This window comes from Nesoenas mayeri (genome assembly GCF_963082525.1).
Source record: "Nesoenas mayeri genome assembly, chromosome: 4".
NCBI classification, from domain to species: Eukaryota; Metazoa; Chordata; class Aves; order Columbiformes; family Columbidae; genus Nesoenas; species Nesoenas mayeri.
In genome coordinates this window covers 51,053,419-51,076,958 of record NC_137540.1, presented here as the reverse complement: position 1 = coordinate 51,076,958, position 23,540 = coordinate 51,053,419, and the positions used below count along the sequence as shown (strand labels likewise).

Below are 23,540 nucleotides of genomic sequence, written 5' to 3'. Positions count from 1 at the left end.
GACAGTTTCTTTCATTAAAGTAGAATTAGTTACTTTATAGAAAAATATTTTAACTTTAAATTAAAAAAATACTGTTCCTAAATAATTATGTAGGATCATATCTTCATTTCATTGTATGGAGAGAATATAATTCTGTATATTTGAATCCTAGTTTAACAGAACTCCCCTGGGTATAACTTTTGAACAGCTGGCTATATTTGCCATGGGTGCCATCTGTTTACAGACCCATGAATTTACACTGTGTCCCTCCTTTGGAGATACACAGATATCTATATACACTCTGTACATAATGGTTCACAGATTAGCAGTTATTAGTCGTACTGTACATAGCAAACAACCTATCTGATTAGAATGATGCTTTAAGTCCTCAGTGCAATTCAACTTTTAGGTTGATGGCGCAAAGCCCAGTAAGACAGGCTCCCTGTTTAAATATGTAGCCCAATAGACTAAATTAAAAGTACCAAATAAGACTGGAAACACTATTCTAGACATTCTGTCAATTTTGCTGACACTGTTGAATGTCTTCTTTGCTTCCTGTGGCTTCGCTTCTGGTTTTGCCTTGTTGGGTTCTGCAGTTGTAGCGCTCTTGGAGATGGTTGGTAGCACTGAGTCCTTGGTAATATTTGGAGCATAGTTGGCAACAGCCACTGCATAGGCATTGTTTTTCTTAATGACAGACGCTTTTTCTTTTTTCTATTGGAAGACAGCATGAAGTTAAATATGCAAGGTGTACTTCCAGAATAGTCTTAATAAAACATCATTTCAAATGTAAAAGAAACATATTAGTATATGAGAGCATGTTAAAATAAATACCAGGAATACCATACTAACAAATTCAAATATAAATAAAGATATTCCAGTCTATCCAAAAAGAAGGTACAGGTAACATAAGAATGCTCTAAAAATATGGACTTTTGAACCATCAAATGCCCTGCTGAAGCTATACGAGGAAGAGTTTTTTACTGCAATTGTAAGGATAACTGGAAAAGAGTTGGTCTTTCTCTAGCTGCTTTGTTATCTTTGTTATCTGTTAACTGCAAGATTTTTAAAATGTTCTCTGTTAATAGAACTAGGAGTGAATGGGTGGACCAGGAAAAAAGATTACCCAGCATTGTGATAAAATGAAAACTAGGCCATCTTTCCCACGTAAAACTAGCATCATTATTATTTGAACATCTCATAACATACCACCAATAAATAAAGGAATTTCAGTAATGGTCTGCATTTTTAAGTGATTCTAGAGAAATATGTGTGTGTGTTTACATGTTAATATACACAGACACACACACAGAGAAGTCAGAAAGAGATTGCAATTAAGAGAAAGGAGGACTCCAGCATGGTAGCTGCAGAAGTGAGCTGAGGACTAGCCCAAGAACTAGCTCTGCTTTTCAGCAGTTATTGTTTAAAAAAATGCATAACAGTGAAGAAAATGGGGTTTAGAACCTAAAAAATAAAAGAAGATAAGAATGGTGAGATGGCATGACAAGAATTTAATGAAGTTCAGCAAAGGGAAATTTAAGTCCTGCACCTGGGGAGGAATAACCCCATGCACCAATACAGGTTATGGCTAATGGGCTGGAAAGCAGCTTTGCAGAAAAAGCCCTGGCGGTCCTGGTGGACACCAAGTTGAACACAAGCCAGCAATATGCCTTCACAGCAATGAAGGCAAATAGCCTTTTGGGCTGCATTACAAAGAACACTGCCAGAAGACTGAGGGAGGTAATTGTTCCCCTCGACTCAGCCCTGACGAGACACATCCAGAATGCTGGATCCAGTCCTGGGCTCCCCAGTTCAAGAGAGACATGGACATAATGGAGCAAGTCCAGCAAAGGACCGCAAAGATTATTAAAGGCCCGAAGCATCTGAAATATGAAAGGCTGAGAGAACTGGGACTGTTCAGCCCAGAGAAGGCTCATGGGGGAATCTGATCAATGTATATAAATATCTGGTGGGAGAGAGGAAAAGAGACCAGGCCAGACTCTTCTCAGTGATATCCAGTGGAAGGACAAGAGGAAATGGGCACAATATGAAATATATTCCACTTAAACATACAAAAAAATGTATTTTACTGTGAGCATGACTGAGCACTGAAACAGGTTGCCCAGAGAGGCTGTGGAGTCTCCATCCTTGGAGATATTAAAAAACTGTCTGGAACCAACCCTGAGCACTGTCCTTAGCTGGCCCTGTTTGGAGTAGAGGGGTTAAATTCAGTGATCTCCAGAGGTTCCTTCCAACATAGCAGTTCTGTGTTTTTACAGGTTTGTGGAATCTTTCAAATGGCTGAAGTTTAGCCAATGGCAGTCCAATGGGGAGGCTATGTCTATAGATATATACAGGGATGCATAGCTAATGAGTATAGGCTTGAGTTCTTAGACCTATATATACGTACACAGACCAGCTCTGCAATAAGACTGTAATGCTACAAACTGATTCACTGTTTTGCAGCAATCCTAAACTAAGGAACTTCTAATAACCTACAGGAAAGAATGGAAGGATTTCAGTTTCTCAGGAAGCAAGTCTCTCCATAGACTCATACAAGAAATCATTATCTGTTGTATTGGTTTGGTTTGATTTTCAATCTAATGGAAGTGGCACAAGTGAGAGAATTCTTCTGACATCTCTCATACCAGTGCATTCAATTTTTTTTACTTCCACTGGGAGTCATCTACCCAATTTCCAATTTTGGTTTTAAATTAGCTCCAATTCAATATTTATCAGAGCCATCTACAAATCTTGATAAGATCTTCATGGTAAGACACTGTGTCCCAAATACCTTGTCTCAGGAAATGGTGTCACATAAAAAGAAAATCAGGGATTGGTGGGAATTCAGCATTGTTCCTTATTGACTAGAGTATGAAAAAGGACCGAAGAAACATGTAGCTTGTTCCTGTACCTGCTTTTCTCTGAGACAAATTCCATGTTGACAGCATTTAGACAGGAATTTCCATTTAACGTGAACACAGATAAATGTCACTGAGAAAACATTTTTCTCTATATTTGATGAAGAATAATCCTGTCTTTAGCTCCACAGAAACATTCAACAAAAATAAGAGCAAATTACCAAATCAAATTATTAAATACTCTAACAGATCTATAATTCCTTCCTTTCAGACACAGTATGTTTTTAAAAGCTATCTGTAATCCCATTAATAAGAACTGCCTAATAAGGATGAACCATATTTTTATATGAGAAATTTAGCTTTTTGTTAAGTCAGTTTGAAGCAAATAGAGAACTGGACTTTTGAATGGTATATAAAACTTTAAATGGAATGGTTAAATTTTTCATTCCTAGGGGAGGAATACTGCCTAGCTATTAGACAGATGTCACTCCTAAGATCATGAAACAACACTGTTATATTAATTTAAAGGAACAGCCAAAGGATCATTGGAGAGTTTTCCATACATTATTACAATGCCAGGGCAAAGTGCCAGTCTGAAAAGCTTCACTCGTGACATGCCGATAAACTTGTAGCGATTTGGTAACTACTTTTACCATGAGGGAACAGATCCTGAAGCTATGGAGAATTCAGGCCCTTCCAGAACCCACAGGGGATTATAAACAATGTACTGATTTCCTCTAATTCTCCTCTATCATTCACTGAACATTTTGCTTCTTCATGCATTGTGCTTTATATGGGCTAAGAAATCATCAGTTAATTAAACTTTGCTTCACATCTACTGTTATCATCTAGAAAGCAAATCATATTCTATTCTGTTTTAAGGAAAAGCACAGAAATGAGAGTATTCTTTGTTAGAAGAAATCCTTTCCCATTGGTAGAATCAGGGACTGGGGAGAGGTTGAAATTCTATAATATACTAAGTCAGTCAAAACAATAAGTCAGCTTTAACATTTGTTCTGGATTATTAAAATTATAAACAGTAAAGCCTGACACAAACTTAGGCCTATCACCAGTTCATTTTGTTCACAAAATAAGAAGTTCTATCAGGTCAAAATATCTTCATGCTATCACACCTATGCTACTATTAATACCAGAAAATTAAGGCATGACTGTGCTTGTGCACACTCAGAGTACTCGGAATTTTGTAAAACTGCTATTTAAATTAGTTTAAAAATAATGCCTACATATCATAAAGGATAGGTTTCAAAATACTGAAAATGTTCAGAATTTCTAGGTTTTGTTATTAATAGTTTTTACATATGTCAGCATTCAGTTGTTTTTCTGATATTTAGTTACTAGATGCTAGGGAACAGATTAACACCAGGAGAATTAATATACATATATCCTTCCATAATCCTTTTCTTATTTCCAATTCAAATGGATTAAATAATAAAAAAGTAATCAAACAATACATTTTGGATTATTTTTTCTGAGTAACCAGATAAATAGTTGTATCTGAGGAGTCAAGAAACAAATCACACAGTTCCAACATAAAAAACCAATGTGCTTGATCACTAAATCTAGATTACTGAAACCAAGTGAGACTAGCTACATCAGGGCAGATATATTTTTGTTCAGGAGAGAAAATACATCTACATTCTTTTGATTTAAAGCATCATATATATATTTTTTATGTAGCAAATTTTATATAAAATTATTTTATCAACAATATATTACAGCTGTTTTAGTGCAATTGACTGGAAAGAGGGCTCTTCCCTTAGGACTTACCTTATCATTCACTACACTTTTTCCATCCCAGGCCCATCCTCGTTTTGTAAAATAGTTTACAGTTGCGAATTCAATTAATGCAGAGAATACAAATGCATAACAAACAGCAATAAACCAATCCATAGCTGTTGCATATGCTACTTTGGGGAGTGAATTTCGAGCACTGATGCTCAGTGTTGTCATTGTCAACACAGTTGTTACTCCTGCAAGGGGACAATAAACAGATCATCAGTTTTACTTGGATTTTAAATGTTAATAAAAATACAAACAAAAAAAGTATTATGGCTTGTTTGGGAAATACAATGGAAAATTTGCTTATCTAAGTTGCTTACAAACTGCCAGAATCATATTAAAGGCTGCAACTAGAGTTTTCTTTGAAATATTTTAGTTCAATTTTGTTGTCTGAACTTCCTTTTTTAAATCAACTTAAGATTTTACTTATAGGAGATAGATAATATTTTATTTTATTGGTTAGCAACCAGGACAGGTAAGGCACGAAATTGACAATTCCTTAATGGAATCATAATATTTTGCAGCATTTCAGTAATAATGATTAACATGTTAATGGTTGGTGGCTTGATTCACTGCAGTGGCTGGAGGTCTGGCACCCATCTTTACTGACAATATCACACAAATTTACCTTTATTATTAGAATAAATTACTTTCTTTTTCACTAGTAGCTGTGTCACTAACCATCCAGTGACGGCTGAAGACACAAACAGGGTAAGTTTTCATTCAGGTGTGTATTTTTTCTAGAATAGTATATTGATTTCAAATGCCAGATTATAACCATATATTATGTGTCAGAAAACAAGACTTGATGATCTGGGAAGATTGTTTTTTCACTGTGGCAGTTATTAAAAGCACTTTACAATACTTTGTACATAATGAAGTCCCAGCAGGAAGCCAGGAATTATATTCCAAAAAATCAGAAAAAATTATACACGGGAGGAAGAGAAGAACATTTTTCTGAATCAGCTTTAGCAAGCAGAAACCCACAGCCACAAATGCAGCCTCCATTCCTTAAGTAAATCAGTTCTCCCACCTCAGGCTGAATCACACTTAGGCAAACTAAACTATTCCCTTTGTGGCACACCACTAGATATGTCTCCAGAATGAAAAGCAACACAAAGTGATATACTTAGCACAGATCAGCAAACCTACACTCCATTATGACAGGCAAAGGAGATGCCATGGCAGAAATATTAGTAACAGCACATCACAGCTTCAACAGCTACACACTCATGAAATTATTGTAAGAGGATTTCCACCAGAAAGTCAAGTCACTCTCCCAATGCCAGATCCTCCAACTGTCAGCAATCTGTCACCTGGGTTCTGCAAGATCAGCCTAGCCCAAATTTTCATTTTGCTACAAGAAAAGCATTCTTAACCACTGTGTGAGAGAGAAGAGAGGCAGCAATTACACCTACTCAGACCTCTTCAGGCTTGGCAATTTCCACCTCTCCTGTAAACAATCTCCATTTCTGAGGGTGCTACAAAGGGTGACAGAGCAAACCTAAGTGGACTCGGCCTCAGTGCTATTCTCTTTTGATGAGCTTCCAAAGGCCCAGGCAGCAGGGAAGACACGCACAGAAACATCCTGCTGGGTCACACAGTACCCAGACACCATAACAAACATAATTCTCTAATTGCTATTTTTCAGCCTCCATAAATTAAAGGAGTGGATTTGGTCTGGAATCAGCCATGACACGGTTGGGATCTACTAGCATATAGAATGAAAAGGAAGCAGCTATCATACTGTATTGTATGAAAATGTGTAGACAATTTATTTTGTAAATAACTTATTCTCTCCTAACACTTACACAACATATGGCTTAATTATTTTCAGCACCTCAGGGAAAAGGCAGTCTATCTTACACTTAAAATTATCACATGCAAATTCTAACACTGGTCCTGAGCTGCAGATAAATCATTTTAATTATAAAGAAGTATCAGTAAAGTAATTGTTTCTCAGAGATAAGGTGACCTTATCCACATGTAAATATATACAGTTGCTAAGGTACTCTTCTATTTAAGTCCTACCTTTTAGAATAAACTAATCTTCCAGAAGCCCCATTGGCTTCTTCAGAAATCTAATTTAGGATCAACTGCTGACCTTTTCTACTCTCAATTAAAACATAATGAATTTACATCTTGTATCTTGTTACCCATTGACAATTTCTCTAAAAAGTTCAGCAAGCCACACCAATTTGTGACCCAAATGCTAATCAAACAGCACCTTGTCAGACAGTTGCCAATGCACTTTCATTTATTCCTTCACTCCATAAATTCAGTGATGTCCAAGCTACCATAGTAATTTAACCTGAACTGAGTGGTAAAAATTGGACAGAAAATTTAATCCATGATACCTGTCAGTTTAGGAATTGCTACTATTCTTACACTTGCTATTCTTCTTCAGTCAAAAGACACATGATTTTGTAACATTATAGTTAATTTGAAAAATCTGTATTATCAAGTCTTCTTTAGGGAGAATGATTGAATAAAAATGACTGCCTCCTTGTCATTGCTAAATCTGAGAGGACTTAAAAATTATTAATGTGCAGGATTATGGTCAACTTGTAGATCAAAACACATTAATTTCACAAATTCCCACAAAATCCATCTACTGAACAGATAAAAAACATTCCTCATTGCATTATCTGATTTGGAACACTAGTGAACTAAAATTGGTAGAAAAAACAGTGAGTAGATTGTCCCGCTACAATGAGGTAGTCAAAATATTAAAGAGAAACCATCTTCTCCCCTAAATCATATACTACTCTGAGCAGCCTAAATAATTTAACAGGCTATAAGACTGGATGATATCTCACTAGGATGTAGAAAGACCACTGTTTATATTCAGGTCAATAACTATCATCTATAGTCCAGCACCCAGCAGATGTGGCACTGGTTGGGTGCCAGAAAGTCAAGGACAAGTATCGTCTTGTAAGAGACCACGAGAAGTTATCAGTTTGTCTTTAAAAATGAGCAAAAAAATGAATCATTGACAGTTCCTTTTGATTGTATTTCCCTTCTCCAGAAAGGATGAAGCATTTTATACTTGACAGTAAATATACCCCAACATCATTACAACTTTTGTTCTCAGCAATGCATGCCTATAAATGCTAAATATCTTTTATCACTACAGGTGTATCCATTCAGACCAATACTGGAGCTGTTTGATTGCCCAGGATTTTTTTTATGGTGCTGTTTTAGAAATGGCATCTGCTCACTGGAGAGATGATATCCATCTTCAGGGCTGTAAATTTAACACTTTTCACTGCACTTATACATGTGGAAAATACCAGCTCTGTCATATTTTGGATTCTAGGACAGATGGATACTGTTAAAGATGTGTTTAAAGTTAGACAGTCACCCTTGGGCAAACAATTTCTGCTGCTCAATGGTATACAGCACTGCCACACAACAGCAGAAAAGGTAAACTGGAAAACTAGAAATTCCTAACTAAAAACATACAGTGGAAATTGGAAAAGCTAGCACATAAATATTAAAATTAAAAACTGTCACGATGACTAGCTTATGCCCACATTTGTATGCAAATGTCAAGCTACTCCTTGACAGGGATAAGTTCTTTTGCACCCTAACTTCACCTCTTCTGTATTAACTGCTTTTTCTAATTTGAGCAAGTTTTAGTCAACTAAATCATGACCTGGCCTTCTCGTGTTAGAATGTGGACATCTCCTTTGAAAATCAAAGTAAAAGGCCCAAATAATGAGTTACCAAAAGACATTCAGTTACAAAAGAGGTACTTCAGCTTTGCAAATAATTTGTACAAAATGCTTAAAATGTGCTCCATTTCTTACAATGTTATGCCACTCCTCCCACAATTTTATCTTTTCACCACAGCACTTTGCAAAGATACACATAATGGTTGAAGAACATATCACAAAAGGATTGATACATTACTTTTTTTTCTTTTAATTAGGAAGCTAATTCCATTGCTCTATTATTTCACTCTTTCTTTTTTCTTAACAGTAATTGCAAGTGTTATTAGGTAATTAGATCACTCAACCTGGTCCAAAACCTGAATAGATTTAGAAATACAAATAAAATACAAGAAAGAAAATACTCTTGTCCCTTTAACAGAGATACAGATTAATACTTCATTTTATCACTCCAAGAGTAAACTCTTGGAGGTCTAAACAAAAGCTTAAGAATTCTGGAGATAGTACAATTTTAAACTATTATACTATAACATTTGGCTACACAACATACTGTTTCTCTTTTACTTACACAATGTATATGTATCATTTGAGAATACAATGCAAAAGGAGTGTACATTGACTCTACTCAGACACTGGGAGGTAAGTCCGAGCAATCATTGGGAGAAAGATTGTAGAAAATAACTCAAGTGCTCTGTCTACCCTTCTTACTAAAAGAACACAAAAGACCTTAAATAGCATGAGAGACCAAGAACCTAAGTATAATCTATTTCCAGAAAAATTGCCTTCAGTCATTTCAACTACATATACATATTATGAAGTTGATGCTCATGTTGGTTCACTGTCCCAGTACCAGGCAATGAAAGAGAGTTCCCCATCGATCAAGAGCTGAACTAATTTCCAAAACTGAACAGCAAATGCTATTTACCCCAACTCCAATGAACATCCCATGTCATTATGCCGCTATTGGAACATGAGGTAGTTAAGAATTTTTTCAACAAAATGGGAGAAGGTATTTTGTATATGCAGAGTTGTTCAAAAGGAAGGTTCTATGTTATTCATTTCCCTTGTAAAAGTAACCAGAGAACAAATCTGAACTTTTCGTAAGTTCCCCTTTCTGTAGCTGCACAATTTAAAAGACTGTCCATTTCAGGTCTAAATGGCTTTTTGCTTCAAAATGTACATTAATTAATACAAGTTCAGAAAAGATAAAACAAGAACAAGAAAAACACAAGGATAGGAATACAGTATAAAAACAAAATTATTACAAAGAACAGAAACCTGACAAAAGAACATAGCTATGTGAATTTAAAATTCAGCATCTTGGACAATGTACTAAAAAATAATACAACTATTATTTTTTGTCCTTCCCTGCTTTGGGTATCAAAGAATATATATGTAACTACATTCATGTTAACATTCTAATTCTACTAAATGTAAGTTAAAACACATAGGTAACTGTAGCACTAAGAAAACTAATTTCTGATTCATCAATCAGCTGTATCTAATGCTGCTATTCAAATATATGTGATGCTTCTAAATGTTATGACCCATTAAAAATGAAGTGAGAATTCAATAAGCTGCACAAGATTTGCTTTGCTAATATTGTTGACACTAAATGCCTAACAATAAACACATTACTAAATAAAATAGATTGTAATCTTGCACAAAATGAAAGCATTATGAACAAGGCTTATTCCCTTTCATTAAAAATGCAATCAAATGCTTTTCATATTTATCTGTTAGAGAAAACACATTCAAGATTTATTTAATTAACGATGATAAAACTTTCTTCTTCCAATAATTTAAAGCAAAGTTGAAACAATATAACATTAGGCTATAATTCATTTGGGATAGCTTAGGTCAACAGTATTAAATAGATGCCATAAAGGAAAGGGATTAAAGAGCTCAACTATAAAAGGAGTCTCATTATACCAAGCCCTTAAAGTTAACCTAAAACTTGAAACAACATTGTGAGAGAATAGAAAGGGGAAAGAAAAGTAACTACTTTCAAATATGAAATAATAAATTTGAAGTGGTGCTTTGAATAACTGGGAGTTCTGTTTCTTTGAAAGGAACATGTATTTTACCTCTGTACTCCAGTAGTTAGTCCCTTCCAGGTCTTGGTATTTCCCAAGAAGGTACTTGAAATAAATTTCTCATTGATTCTAAAAAGCACTTTATCAAAACTTATACTTTTTACTTAATCAAATTTTAATATTTATATATTTATTAGGCAATGAAAAGATGGGTATCTAGCAAGTGACTACTTTATATAAAAAACAAAAATTAAGCATGATCAATAAAAAAATAAAGTAAAATCTCCTACATTTTTTATATTCCATGCTGGAAATAGCTTATTTTATTTTATTTTATTTTATTATTTTTATTAGTAAGGTCTCCATGTGTCATTGGATGGACTCTAAACAAAAGTACTACCCAAATGAGACCTCGAGTGTACCTGCCCAGCTCTATCTGTCAAGACTAATTCAGGAGGAGACAGAAAACACAAAGAAGTAATAAATGAACTTTGTTATGAAACTGTGGCTAACTTCACGTTTTTATAACATATCTAGGCAGGAGACAGAGGGTATTGCAAATCCCAGTGACAACTGCTGCCAGTAGGTATGGAGAAAGACTGGGACATTTGCCTGGGGCTGCATGATTAGAGAGGCTATTGGCAGTTTATGCTGACAATTTCATCTAGAGTGTAAAAGAATGTTAAGGAATAGATCCTCAGGGGACATACAACCCAAAGCAGAAGGCTAAGCCTGAGGTACAAAAGCTGCATGCAGGGACTAGGGCTGCTCCACTAGGCAAAGCCTGGACACATCTAGACTCCCTGGGTTCACAGTGCCAGTCTGAGCTGGCCTGGAGGGGATAGAGCCCTGACTGTACATGAGGTGCATGTCTGTGTGGCAGAAACAAGATACTAGCATAGAAATTGCTATCTCCTCAATATATCCATTGTGCTTAGCAAATAGATTTTAGATTTTATGTCGCCGTGTTGTTCTGTTCTTGTGCCGACTCTACCCAGATCCCTCAAGACATCCCAAAGCAGGACACCATTCATTATCCATATTATGCTAAAGCCCCAGCAGAGTGAAGCATCTATGCAGATATTACTTTTTTAAAAGAAAAAAAAAAAAAAGAAAAAAACCAACCAAACAAAAAACCAAAAAACAAACAAACAAAAAACAAAACAAAACAAAAAACCAACAACAACAACAAAAAAAGATACTTACAGGAAGGGACAAAACACTCCAGTAAAATTATCTTAGTGCCTTGTTACTGATGATACAGTAATGGAAAGTGTCTTTTTGGAAAAGAAAATGAGAGACTTTTTTTGGACGAACGAGTTACTGTGTCCTAAATGTATAGGAGAAGCGTACAGAAAAAGGCAAAGACAGAGATACAGAAGTATTTGACAGTGTACTTGCACAGCTGGCAAACAGGAAGGTGCATTTTGATGAGCAGAAATGGACAAATTCACAGCAGATTTTGAAGGAAAAAAATCTGCCTGGTAAGTGCCTGGGAAAACATGGTAGAATTCTGGTCTCACTAAAACCACTGACCCATTTCACCTGACTTGAGTAAGGGTCATATTCAAACCTGCAATTTTCACAATTCTTCATGTGGCTTTTTCTCTACCAGGAGAGACAGTAAGTGCTTTGTTGTGTATCATACTTAACATGCATTTGAGTCTGCCCTGTTTTTTGAAGAAAGCACGGTGTTTGCTGATGACTAATTGTACAGTTTTATGCAGCATTTCTTGTTGGCTGATTCCATACAGACATTACTTTCTTTTTGCTGTACTAGTCTCTTTTTCTTTAAAAGCAAACAAATTAAAAGAACTTTACGTTATGCAAATAAGAAAAACATTGTTGCCTTGCTTTAATAAAGAAGAGAGTAAAATCTTAATGTAAGAAAAACACCATTACTTTGCACTGCTGAAGCTGTTCACGGCCTTATAGTACCCTCCAATTAGAATGAGTGAGAAAGATTTGCCTGAACGCCCAGAGTAGGGCTTCTTTTAAAGAACTGCAGCTTGCAAAGTTTAACACATTCAAGTAATTCAACAAATTCAAAATTAATTGTCTTCATTTACAAATATATTTAGAAATGTGCTTATCTACCAAGTACCAAAATATTTGAATAATATCAAGGTAAAACATTTCCAAAAATAATCTAAATTTACTTTTTAAATAGAAACATTATCATCTTTTTTCCATTCTGTGAAAACTTCTTCCTCTTAATAAAGTCAAGGATATATGGACAATCGTCTCATATGTGCTAATTTCCAAACACTTTGTTATTCTCAGGAGCTCTGTAAGCTTCAGTTGAAAGCTGTTTGGACTAGAAATAGTACCATGTTCTACAAACACACTAACTTGAATGACAAAAGGCCTTTGCCAAGCAGACTTCAGAAATGCTTTTTAACAGCTTCAGCTGTTGCACACAAAGCTAATGCTACTCAGTATACTCACCAAAGACTGTCCTGGCAGGTACAGACTCTCTGTTCAGCCAGAATGACACTTGAGAGAGAATGACAGTCATGATACAGGGGAGATAAGTCTGAATGACAAAATAACCAATTTTTCTCTTCAAGTGAAAATGAGCTGTCATTACTGTATATTCACCTAAGGTGGCACAAAACAGAATAAGACCAAAAAAAAAAAAAAAAGGTTATGATCTTTGGCAAAAGAAATTGGTACATTTATGAGAACCAATTATGCTAGGGTTAAATTGCACAGACCATATTTTGTAGTAGAAAGTATACTAGAGAATGTAAGAAAGTTTTTGAGCACAACTGCATCTTATTCCCACTGAGGTCCAAGAAAGATCAGTGTTCAGGAACTTACAAGAACTGTTTTATGCCCTGACAAGACCCTGAGCCTTGCAAGCTTCTGCACATAAGCAATTATCTGCATTCGCCCAAAAGCACCTTAAGAACTTAGTCTATAGTCAGAATCAGGAGGGTCTATCACATGCAGGAACACAGTCTGGAGCCAGATAGAGTAATCCAGCATTTATGGATAGGCAAATAATATGATGGAAGAAAAAAATGGTTGAAAACAGTATACTTCACATTTTAGTAGACCAAAAGTGTCATTTATCATACAAATTAAACAATTATCCAAGTTTCGGTTACAAAAATTAGGATTCAGGACTAAGCCCTGCTAGTATTGAAAAAAAACAGTCTCCGACGAGATGTTCACTTCTGCTGTCACTGGCTACTTTTAAACTTGAAAGAATCAGTAAGCTGTCACTGTGTGTTACTTGTACATTAACAAATTCTGCCTAATATCTCACATTTTGCAACACTTTTTTTCAGTAGCCTTCTAACACCACCAGTGACGCCTATGTTATTCATAGCTGAGTGAGTGCCTCTTTCTTCAAAATATCTTCTACTAACCTGTACTTGATTTAACTGTTTCTTTTCCAATTGTTTGGCCTAAAAGATCATATTGATTCAATCTTGAACCATCTGGTGCCACTTGCACTGAATCTGAAGCATTGTAAGTCCAAATGTACGTCACTTCTGAAGTTGTGTATGCATCTGTGGGAAATAAAATAAAATACTTTGTCATCAATTTAAATTAAACAGCTTCCATCAAAACTCACAGAATTAGAAGAGCAACTTGGTTATTTTTCAAAAACAACCCAGCCCAAAAACCTAAAGTGATCCAGTAAAAAGTATGTTTGGCCATTTAAAATAGCTTTACTGCAGGGTAAATGCCTGTTGCAGCATGGGAACATGTCACTCATTTGTTGATTTTATTAACTCAAATTTATTGCTATTAAATTACAAAAAACACCTCTTCTACACTGTTAAAACTTGTCAGATATTAGATATTATATGTATCCTAAAACTCATGGTAAGCCAAGTGAAAAGAACAACAATTTGTAAGATTTAGGGCACATAACATTTCTGAAAATTCATTCCTATATTGTTCTGACTTTCCATTTTCCCCACTCTCCACTTTGGGAGTGTATCACAGGCATTTTATTATTAGCTGATATTCATACCTAAATATGGGAAGCCAGGCTCTCTGACAATGCCCTTAACAAACTTGTAGGAGCTCTGTGTTCTGCCTTGCGTACCATCTTAAATTTCACTCCTTATCAGGGCGTGCTTTTGTGGGACACACTGACACTGACTCTCAGTGCATTCCTGTTCAAACATACAATTAGCCTAGGGTCTGTCAAAATAACCTAAATAAAAACAAGTCAACACAGTATTTTAGATAGCATCAATGGCTTTCCAGTAAGAAAAATATTTAGTATGTCCTGCAAGTTTTTACAGTCTAATATCCTACTAAAGCAATGAAGTATGAAAGGAAAAGGGTAAACCACTGATGGAAGAAATTTTGTGTTCATTTTGATTGACTGAGACAAGCACATTTTAATTTTTATACCATAACTGTACTGAGGTGAAATAGAAAAGCAACATTTCTGTTGGTCTGCAACCAGTTTCACTTCAGAAATCTATGGAGGCCCAGAAAGAAGCTTCTTCTTGCAACTATCCATAAATTGCATGACTAACAAGATCTAGCAGGTGGGCAGCATGTAGGGATTTTTAACACTTTCCTTCTATCTTTCCAGCTTGCCACAAGAAGACCTGTGCTTTAATGAAAACCAGCACAACTGTCAATTGCTGATTTGTCCCCATCCTCCCCACTGTTGGCTAGACTTTTTGATGAGGATAAAGAAAGGCAAACTATTAAGCTACAGCTTCTCCTATACATTGTTTGGCTTTTCTCTTGTGTATAACAAAAAAATGCCTGGGACATTCAGGCCAATGACTGTCCAAGCAATGTAAGATTAGCAGCACATGAAGACCTGTGACATACACATACTACTGGCAGACTTGCCTCAGCTAAACCAAAATCCTCAGGATTCCTCCGTATTTTCACTACTATTCATCATTCAAATTCTATCACAGAATAAAATCTGAAAAATGCACAGTAGCCTAAAAATTAGTTCTAGGTAAAGAAATAAAATGAATGTGAAACTGTTCAAAATGAACAGAAATAAGAGTCGCCTGGATGTGCCACCAGGGTAGCGCACAAGTGACTATGGGGAAATTAAAAGACAGCTCACAGTTGAATTTTCCTGTTTACTAGAAAACCAGAAATGATGGACAGAGAACAAAGAACAAATTCATAAAAAAAAAAAAAAAAAAAAGAGATAGAGGAAAAAAATAAACTGTTCGCACAATGTCTAATATACCTAGTCAGAAGGGTTTCCAACTTAGGAATGGAAATTAATTCATATTATAAAGTAGACACTTGGCCTGAGTATCAGTTTCATCATCCTGGTTTGTTTTCTTTTTTTTTCAGTTGTTTTGAGGCTACATATGAGGCTTTTTCCCCCCAACACCTTATAAATCAAACATATATTGCTGGATACATATACATAAATATTATCAGTTAGCAGCTGATTTCAGCTAACATCTCTGATGTTCGTTAACCTGTATTATGTATTATAAAGATAATATTTAAGGTGCAAAAAAGGCTTGATGATACAAATATTATTAATTGTAATGATCTTTTATCTCCGTAGTTAATATTTCCCTCTTCCCTCTAGGGCAGAAATATCATCAGAAACACAGGATTGGTTTAACTTGCTCCAAACTCCAAGGAAAGGTGATATGTCAGGGTTATGGAGTGAGTGTGCACAGTGCTCTGATAATGTTCATCTGGTCAATGATGTCTTTAGTGGCAGCATATCACTTGTTTTGTAACCCGTGGTGGCTGGAATTAATGCAGAATCAGCAAAAAAATTAAAGGTATTAACGAGTTTCCTCAGAAAAACACTCCCTTTCCTGGGCCCAGCAGAGAATGTAGGCTGCAGCCAAAGAAAAAAGGAAAACCTTTTAGCATACAAAATCCAGGAAATATATATAATGTGATTCTAATTCACAAAGAAAAAGAATAAAGGCTGTAATATAGGTAAATTAAGCTATGCTGCTGTTGAAATAATACTAGTGAGATCAAAGTCCACTTATCTAACATGGAGATGCACTGAGTGAAATTTTTTCTCACAAGGAGCCATCTGTTGTTGCCTACATTGACTAGGAATGTAAAAAGAAATATCATTAACAATGAAGAGAAAATAAATGTTTTAGTAAATGAGAAAAATATTCTTTAATCTGCCTTTCATTGATATGTCACATACATTTTATACAGGCTACACGGACCCAAGTCTGCATTCATCGGTATGGTTTGCATGCTGGAATAAAGGTTGATCAATGCAGTGCTGAATTAGGTGCATCATGTTTATTGTTAACTGGAACCAAGAAAGCTTTAAAATACATTTGAAGACACAAGACTGAATAGAGAAACGTGTGTCAGGTTACAAATTTTTTAGAAGTACCATCTTGTGTTTTAAATCTCTCATGTAACAACCTACTGAAAGAAAGTGATGTCGAGCAATGTTAGATATTCACAAACCAACAGCTATACTTCTGGTTATATACTTACAGCTGCCAAATTTCAGTGGGCATGAGTGAGCATCCATAGGGAAGTCCTCCAAGTGCATTGGACATTCAGCTTGGACTGTAAGCCTAAAAGGCAAAAGACCGCTATGCATTTAAGTCAGTTAGCAGGACAAGAAAATCAATTCCACAGAAATGAACAGAGTTCATGCTGATTTAGGAGATGAAACTGAAATGTTATATTAAACTAATTAAAATTTAAATCAGCTCTTGCTTCTTCCCTTTTATGTGTTCCTTTGGAAGGCATTGACTTATCACATCAAAAACTTGAAAGAACTGACCTCGAAACTATGAGGAAAGGCCATTTAAATGAAAATATGAATTATGTAACTGCAGGTTGTTAAGAACAGTCATTTTCCTCTCATAATATTCTGAGGTACATGTGTGGTTATATGGGTCCCAAAGGCTCATTACAAAAGCATATAAAATATGGTTAATTTGCCAAAGGACCATGCTCCATAGCTTTCTTAATTTTTTTTTTCAGTTTGAATGGAAGATGTAGGAAAAGAAACCATGTATGTTCTTTCAAAAGATTGCTGCTACTCATTCTCCATGTTACTTGTGATTATTATTTTATGTGTAAGCATGACAGTATGTTAACAATGTATTCACTTTTGCTCCTTTTGTGAAAAAATCCCAGCAATATCCCAATATCAAGTACAGTGATTAATACAATAAAAAATAATTTAAAACAGTTTGAAGAAAGTTTTTGACAGGCTTTTCTTTCCCATTATTTTAGATTAGATAATAATAAAAATAAAAGCTCAGTTTCTCCTTACTAACCTGTAAGTCTCCTCTGTGTAGAGATTTTTTTCTGGATGTCTTTGTTCCTCTTCATTCAGCCTTAAACATCAGCTACATCGTCCTGTACTCTCAGTGGTTCATAGTCATTCTATTCCCCACTATGTTATCCCACCCTTCCACCCCAAAATATTCCATATTTGTATTTCCTCACTCCCCAGGAAAGTTTTTCTGAAGGCAAGGGGCAGAGAAAGAGGAGTCAGCAAACAGCTGAAGGAAAAGGAAAGAACTGCATGAGCTTCTGATGTAAACCACACTATCATTTTAAACAGACACAGATCAAAAATGTCTGTTTAAAATCTAAACAATGAAAATAGTTTACACATTAATCTCATACCCTCAGAAGCAACATGCTTACTAAGGCATGAACTTATGAGGAAGTCAAGAAAATGCTTAGTTAATTCTAGCTGACATGACTCATCTTACAGTTTTTAAAAATTCTTCATAATGGTTTCAAACACCTTATTATTTATAGCATATGACTACAATGCCTTCTATAGGGAGTTACAGTCAGTTTATACAGATAGGAGTTCAAATATTGATTTGAGCCCAGGCAAAAGTACTATAAATGGGGATCTCTATTTCCAGCAAACTTTTCTGAACCTGTCCAGCAACCACATCATTCAACATCATTAGCAGTCTACCCATCAACATTCAATACTCTAAGGGTTTGGATGCTGTATAGTAAATCAGGCTTAAGGGATGCTGGTATTGCTGCAAGGCGAAAAATGCACAGTACATGTTTGCTTTACAGCTCACATTTTATATCTTTCTTAGGCTGGGGATTTTAAGTCTACATTAATGACAAATTCCATTTATTAAATATTCACAAAGAAAAAGAAATAAACTAAGTCAGGGTCTCCAGATATTTGGATAAATTTTCAAAAAAAGTCATACAGGTAACTTCATTACAAAACAAGTAGTCAAAGAAGAAATCAGTCTTATGCTGCTTATGCCTAAGCATATGTGATACTTACAATTTTTTGTAATTTATTTTCTAAGCAAATCAAACACATTTTACTAGCTAAATGTTTATCTTAGCTGTTAATCACACACAGGATGCAAAAAGTAAAACTCTAAGTAAAATGTTGTAATAAGATATAAAGAAACAGTTATTACAGAATAAGGCATATTATCCCTGTAGTTCTTGTTGGAAAGAATCTGAGGCCTTTATTCTTCTTCTTTTTTTTTTTTTTTTTGTTTTGATTGCCACTGATTGAAATAATACATTAATACATTTGCTTAAAGACTCCCATGGTTGGTGTAATGGGTGCAGTAACAGGCAAAAGTCAAATACTATTTTAACTGTTCTAAGATGGAGTTGGTAAACTTTGAGTATTCTTAAAATTCTTAGTATTCTTACATGGTGATTCCCATCTGAAGGTATCAAAGCACTTTATGCAGCTGGTCAGTATCTTTTAATACTTTATAGAGCTATGAAAACTGAGGATTATACAGGAAAACAGATCTAACTCATAATCAGCTGACAGACTTGTTACAGAACTGGAAACAAAACATATGTTTTCCTAGCTTGCTTTTTTGCAACAGAAATGAGATCTTCTGGAACCTTATTTAACTGTTATCTGGAAAAATCACATTGAGAAATAGCTTGCCTAGAGAATAGATGAAAAGACTTACCTCATGGTGTACAAGAGAGTCCCATCATCTTGGATTCGTAGAAGTTTGTTTGGCATTGTCATGTTGTGAGCCACTGACTTCTTTCCATTGTGAAAAAATGTATCTGGGGTCCAGATTTTGCTAGCCATTAAGTTGTTCAATCGAAGAATGTTCATTGGGCCCTTAAACTTTAATCTCTCATCCTTCCATCTCTGACGGAAGAAAACATCTATCGTGTATTCCTGTAATGGAATAGAGATATGCTGCTTTTTTTGCCTTTTTTTTTTTTTTTTGACACAATGAAATATTAATCTGCTTTTTGAGGGCTAACACAGAAAAGCTCTGCTTGAAAAAAATCACTTGCTAAAATTGTCAAGAGAGAATAACCATTACACTAAATTGTTTAATACTGAGAATAATAAACAGGAAGTCAATTTATTCAGAGTATGACATTCTTGTTCATGATTGCTAGCTGTTCTTTCTATACCAAGCCCTTCCAATATGTAGATTTCTGTACCTGATACACATAGTATATGTGACAAGGGTAATTTCAATAAACACAGACATTTTATATTAAGGAGTACGAAAAAATACACAGAAGGATATTAAATAGTTCCTGCAGTAGATGCAATAGAAGGAGAGTAACCCAGCATTTCAAGAGCACAGAGAAGGGCTGCGACTGGTGGGAAGGAAACAAGGCTACCTATATAGGGTACAATATATCCAGGAAGACTGATATAAGAAAGATTTTTGCAATGGGGAAAGTACGGCTCTATAGTTGGATTTTATTAACAGAAATATATAGACAGGGAACATCAGCTGATGATTAACAGGTGATACACACTGTCTGCTGAACTTTTCTCTGATGCCTAATCTTGGGAAGGAAGTACAGTCTGGAGAAAGGGATGCAAGCAAAACCAGACTGATGACCTAGATCAGATGCCTGTGTCATCAAGTGCTGGGTATACCATCTGCTGGGTCTTGTTACTGTTCAAAACAAACAACAACAAAAAAAGATACTGATTAAAAATTGATAATGTAAATTCATTAATTAACTTCAAATTGGAGCTGTAAATGGATTTAGTGGTTTGCTACTGTCAGCACAGCATATAAATTGGAAATGGAAGAGCTTAAAAACTTTGCTGGAAGCAAAGCCTACCTTGGTTCAGTTTCAGTTCTGTTAGACTGGTGCAAAATGGAGCAATCATTTTTAAATATTAGCATGTTACAACAGGCTGTACTATGGCAATTCCTCTGCAAATGTTACAGCTTAAGTAAACCATTTTCAGTCTATTATATTTGAATGGACAGGTCCTGATAAAATTCAACCAATATAAAATATTCAAGTGATTTCAGTGTAAAAGCGATTTCAAGCAACCTATCAGCCCCCATCATTTTTCTGCTGGCTCCCTTGTGTGCTGATTAACAAGGCTTGAGTTTTTTCTCAGTCAGTCATACAGTGGTACAAAGGGCTGCTGAGCAGACAGTGAGAAGCAAGAGCCCTTCTCAGCTCCTTGTGACTGTGAGCCGGGAGATGTGAGGACCTTTTCCAGGTCAGGGCCAGAGGCTAAGATGAGCATGCGGAACAAAGCAAGGAGAATTCTGCTACCTGAAGGAGCATGGCAAGGGCAGGAGAGAAAGCAGTTGCCATTAGGAATTATGACAGGTGGTTGGGGAGATCTTTTTGGAATGATGTAATGAAATACATATAAACTAACCTGACAAAATCCACGAGCACAATTTTTAGCTATATCAAGAGGTCTTTCTACAACATAATTTTGTCATTTTTCTAATTAAAATTATAGTTACTCAAACAAATATTAAACTAACACAACAGTGCACTGACATTTAATTTGTATGGGTTTCTTTAATGCCAGTTGCTATTATCTCTAATAATATTTTAGTAAATATATCTGTGAAATACAAAATTATGCACTTCTAAAAAATGTATTTCTTGGACATTATATCTGATTTTTTACTGTATCTCATCACTGCCAGAGGCACAGCCACATCACAGACAATTTGCCCATTTCTGTATGATAGATCAAATTCAAATGTCCTCTTTTATTTGCTCATTTACATGTTGTTTCACTTGCTAAATATCACATGACTTAAAATCCCATTTATAAATTCCAAGTTATCTATCAGTTTATTTGTAGACCAGGGAAAGCCACAAAATGCATAAAATCATGGAGGATCGGAAGCAGCAGAAGCAGCAGGAACAATACATTAAATCTGGCTAGAAATACTAGGTAATTCAAGGGAAACAATTGCCCTAAAAGCCTCCTTGTGGTTTCTGTCTGAAAGCTTTGCCAATAAATCATTGCTATGTATGATAAGACTGATGTTTGAGGTATAAAGAAGTGGAAAGAAGAGCCTGAGGGAGTAAGACTTTGAAATCCCACTGAAATTCAACAGAAGTGATAAGTCCTACAGGTGCCTTTGACAAATATCCCTGCAAATAAATGATTAGAATATAAATCTTAAGTTTTTGTCATGTTTCCATCAATAAAGATTTTCAAACGCCACACTTCTTCACTGTCTTGCTACATGTATAAAAAGAATTACAAGAGATATAAAATAGAAAAAAAAAAAAAAAGCAGACATGAAATGCCACTAAATCAAAACAGCAATATTTCAAAAAAGCACATCTGATGCATGGCAACTTCTTAGGAAGCAGAATAAGCAGGAGAGAATCTGAGCTGCAGCCTTGAAAGATCTCACTGATAAATCTCTGACTGATCCACAGGTAATTCTAATCTCTCTATCCAATCCATCCAGAAATATTCATTCACAGAACAACACATGTAGAAGATGGAAAGAGGGAATAATCCAAGGTCTGGTGTGAATAATCATGGACACCTTCTCCTTCCATTTACCACAATAGCAATAAAATCTCAGATGGTTCTTAAATAACTCATAAATCATTCTGTTCACCTCAGTGCATTTTTCAAAGGAAGTACTGGGATCTCAATTTTGTATGAAGGGGAACCAAGGCACAGAGATGAAATTAACTTGTCCTGGTCCATTTACAGAGCGATTATGAAAAGTAAAATACAATCCATGTGTTTTTACATTCCAGTGCTATATTCACTGGTGCCATGTTCTGTCCTGAGCCCAATCTATACCACTTATGAACATGAATATCCCTAAAATGATTAGCATACAAAACAAATGAAAAAATAGGTGACTGTTAAAGTATTTTGAAAATAATCAATTTTATAATCAATGAGATTTATCAAAACATGCTACATAAAGATTTTTTAACTATTTCCTATTCCATAGATATACCACTTTGGGATAAATGCTGTGTAATGTTTACTTTCCAAGCAAGACTAACATTCTGTCAGAAACATCAATCTGGACTCTAGAAAAAAAGACTCAAATTAATACCCAATACTCATTTCATAAAATCTGCAGATATTCTGTCATATGAAAAAACCTACGCTGTCTCTGGACATTACCAAACCACGCTACAGTACCTAGTGCAGTATCTCCCAAAATCACACAAGCATACGTCCAGGACTACAAAGGACTCCTGTGATCATTTCTAGACATGCAAATGGTTCCTACTAATTTGTTTCTGAAATTGTGCTTTCACAACTGGATTCTAATACAGTACAATTAAACACAATCTTTCAAATATGTATGATACCAGTTTGCATTAAATTTTAGGTACAGGTAATGAGATACTTACTACAATGTTAAGAAGCACTTGAATCTCTGCCAGTTCAATGATCAGAAGAATAAAATGGTGAAGGAATTTCATTCTTATTTTAGTGTGCAGTTGGGCATAACTGTATGCACAGTAAAAAAAAATCTCTGGGAGAAACTTTAACTGACCTGAGTATAAGCAGTCCTTCCTACTTGTTGTTTGCTAAGGCTAGATTTTATGGGAAAAGTTCAAACAACAAAAAATGTACTCTCGGCCTCTCAGCTGAGGGTTAGCAGATGGTGGTAGTTTTTCCATCTGGAGTAAAAATGCAAGAGTTCCAAACATCTCAAGAATTGTGAGCGTCCATTAGCAAGCAGTATTGTCATGGAGTAGAGAGAACATTTTATTAATCACCCCCTGGAACACAGCACTTTGTTCAGTGAATAGTTCAGGCCAGAGTTCCTCATTCCCTACTTGCAAAGATTTTTCTCAATCAATCCTGTAAAGAAAGTTTGGCTTTTTATTGACCACTGTCAAAGCCCGTAACTGACACACATGTATAACCATGAAAGCAAATTTTAAATCATGCAAAATATTAAATGTTAAAAAGGCAAATAAAATTAAAATAAGGTAAGGGAAAATGACACACATATCCT

General features: G+C 35.3%; 1 protein-coding gene across 1 annotated transcript in view; it reads right to left on the bottom strand.

The window, feature by feature from the left end:
- Positions 1–384: 384 nt before the first annotated feature.
- The window catches only part of GABRA2 (gamma-aminobutyric acid type A receptor subunit alpha2), a gene marked incomplete at both ends in the record, with an annotated part of 55,292 nt that continues 32,136 nt past the window's right edge, over positions 385–23,540 (bottom strand). The window contains 6 exons of the mRNA XM_080344052.1: positions 385–693; positions 4,629–4,831; positions 12,799–12,951; positions 13,728–13,871; positions 16,798–16,880; positions 19,251–19,471. Coding sequence (XP_080200178.1) covers positions 385–693; positions 4,629–4,831; positions 12,799–12,951; positions 13,728–13,871; positions 16,798–16,880; positions 19,251–19,471 — 1,113 coding nt within the window. The remainder of the gene's footprint in view (positions 694–4,628; positions 4,832–12,798; positions 12,952–13,727; positions 13,872–16,797; positions 16,881–19,250; positions 19,472–23,540) is intronic.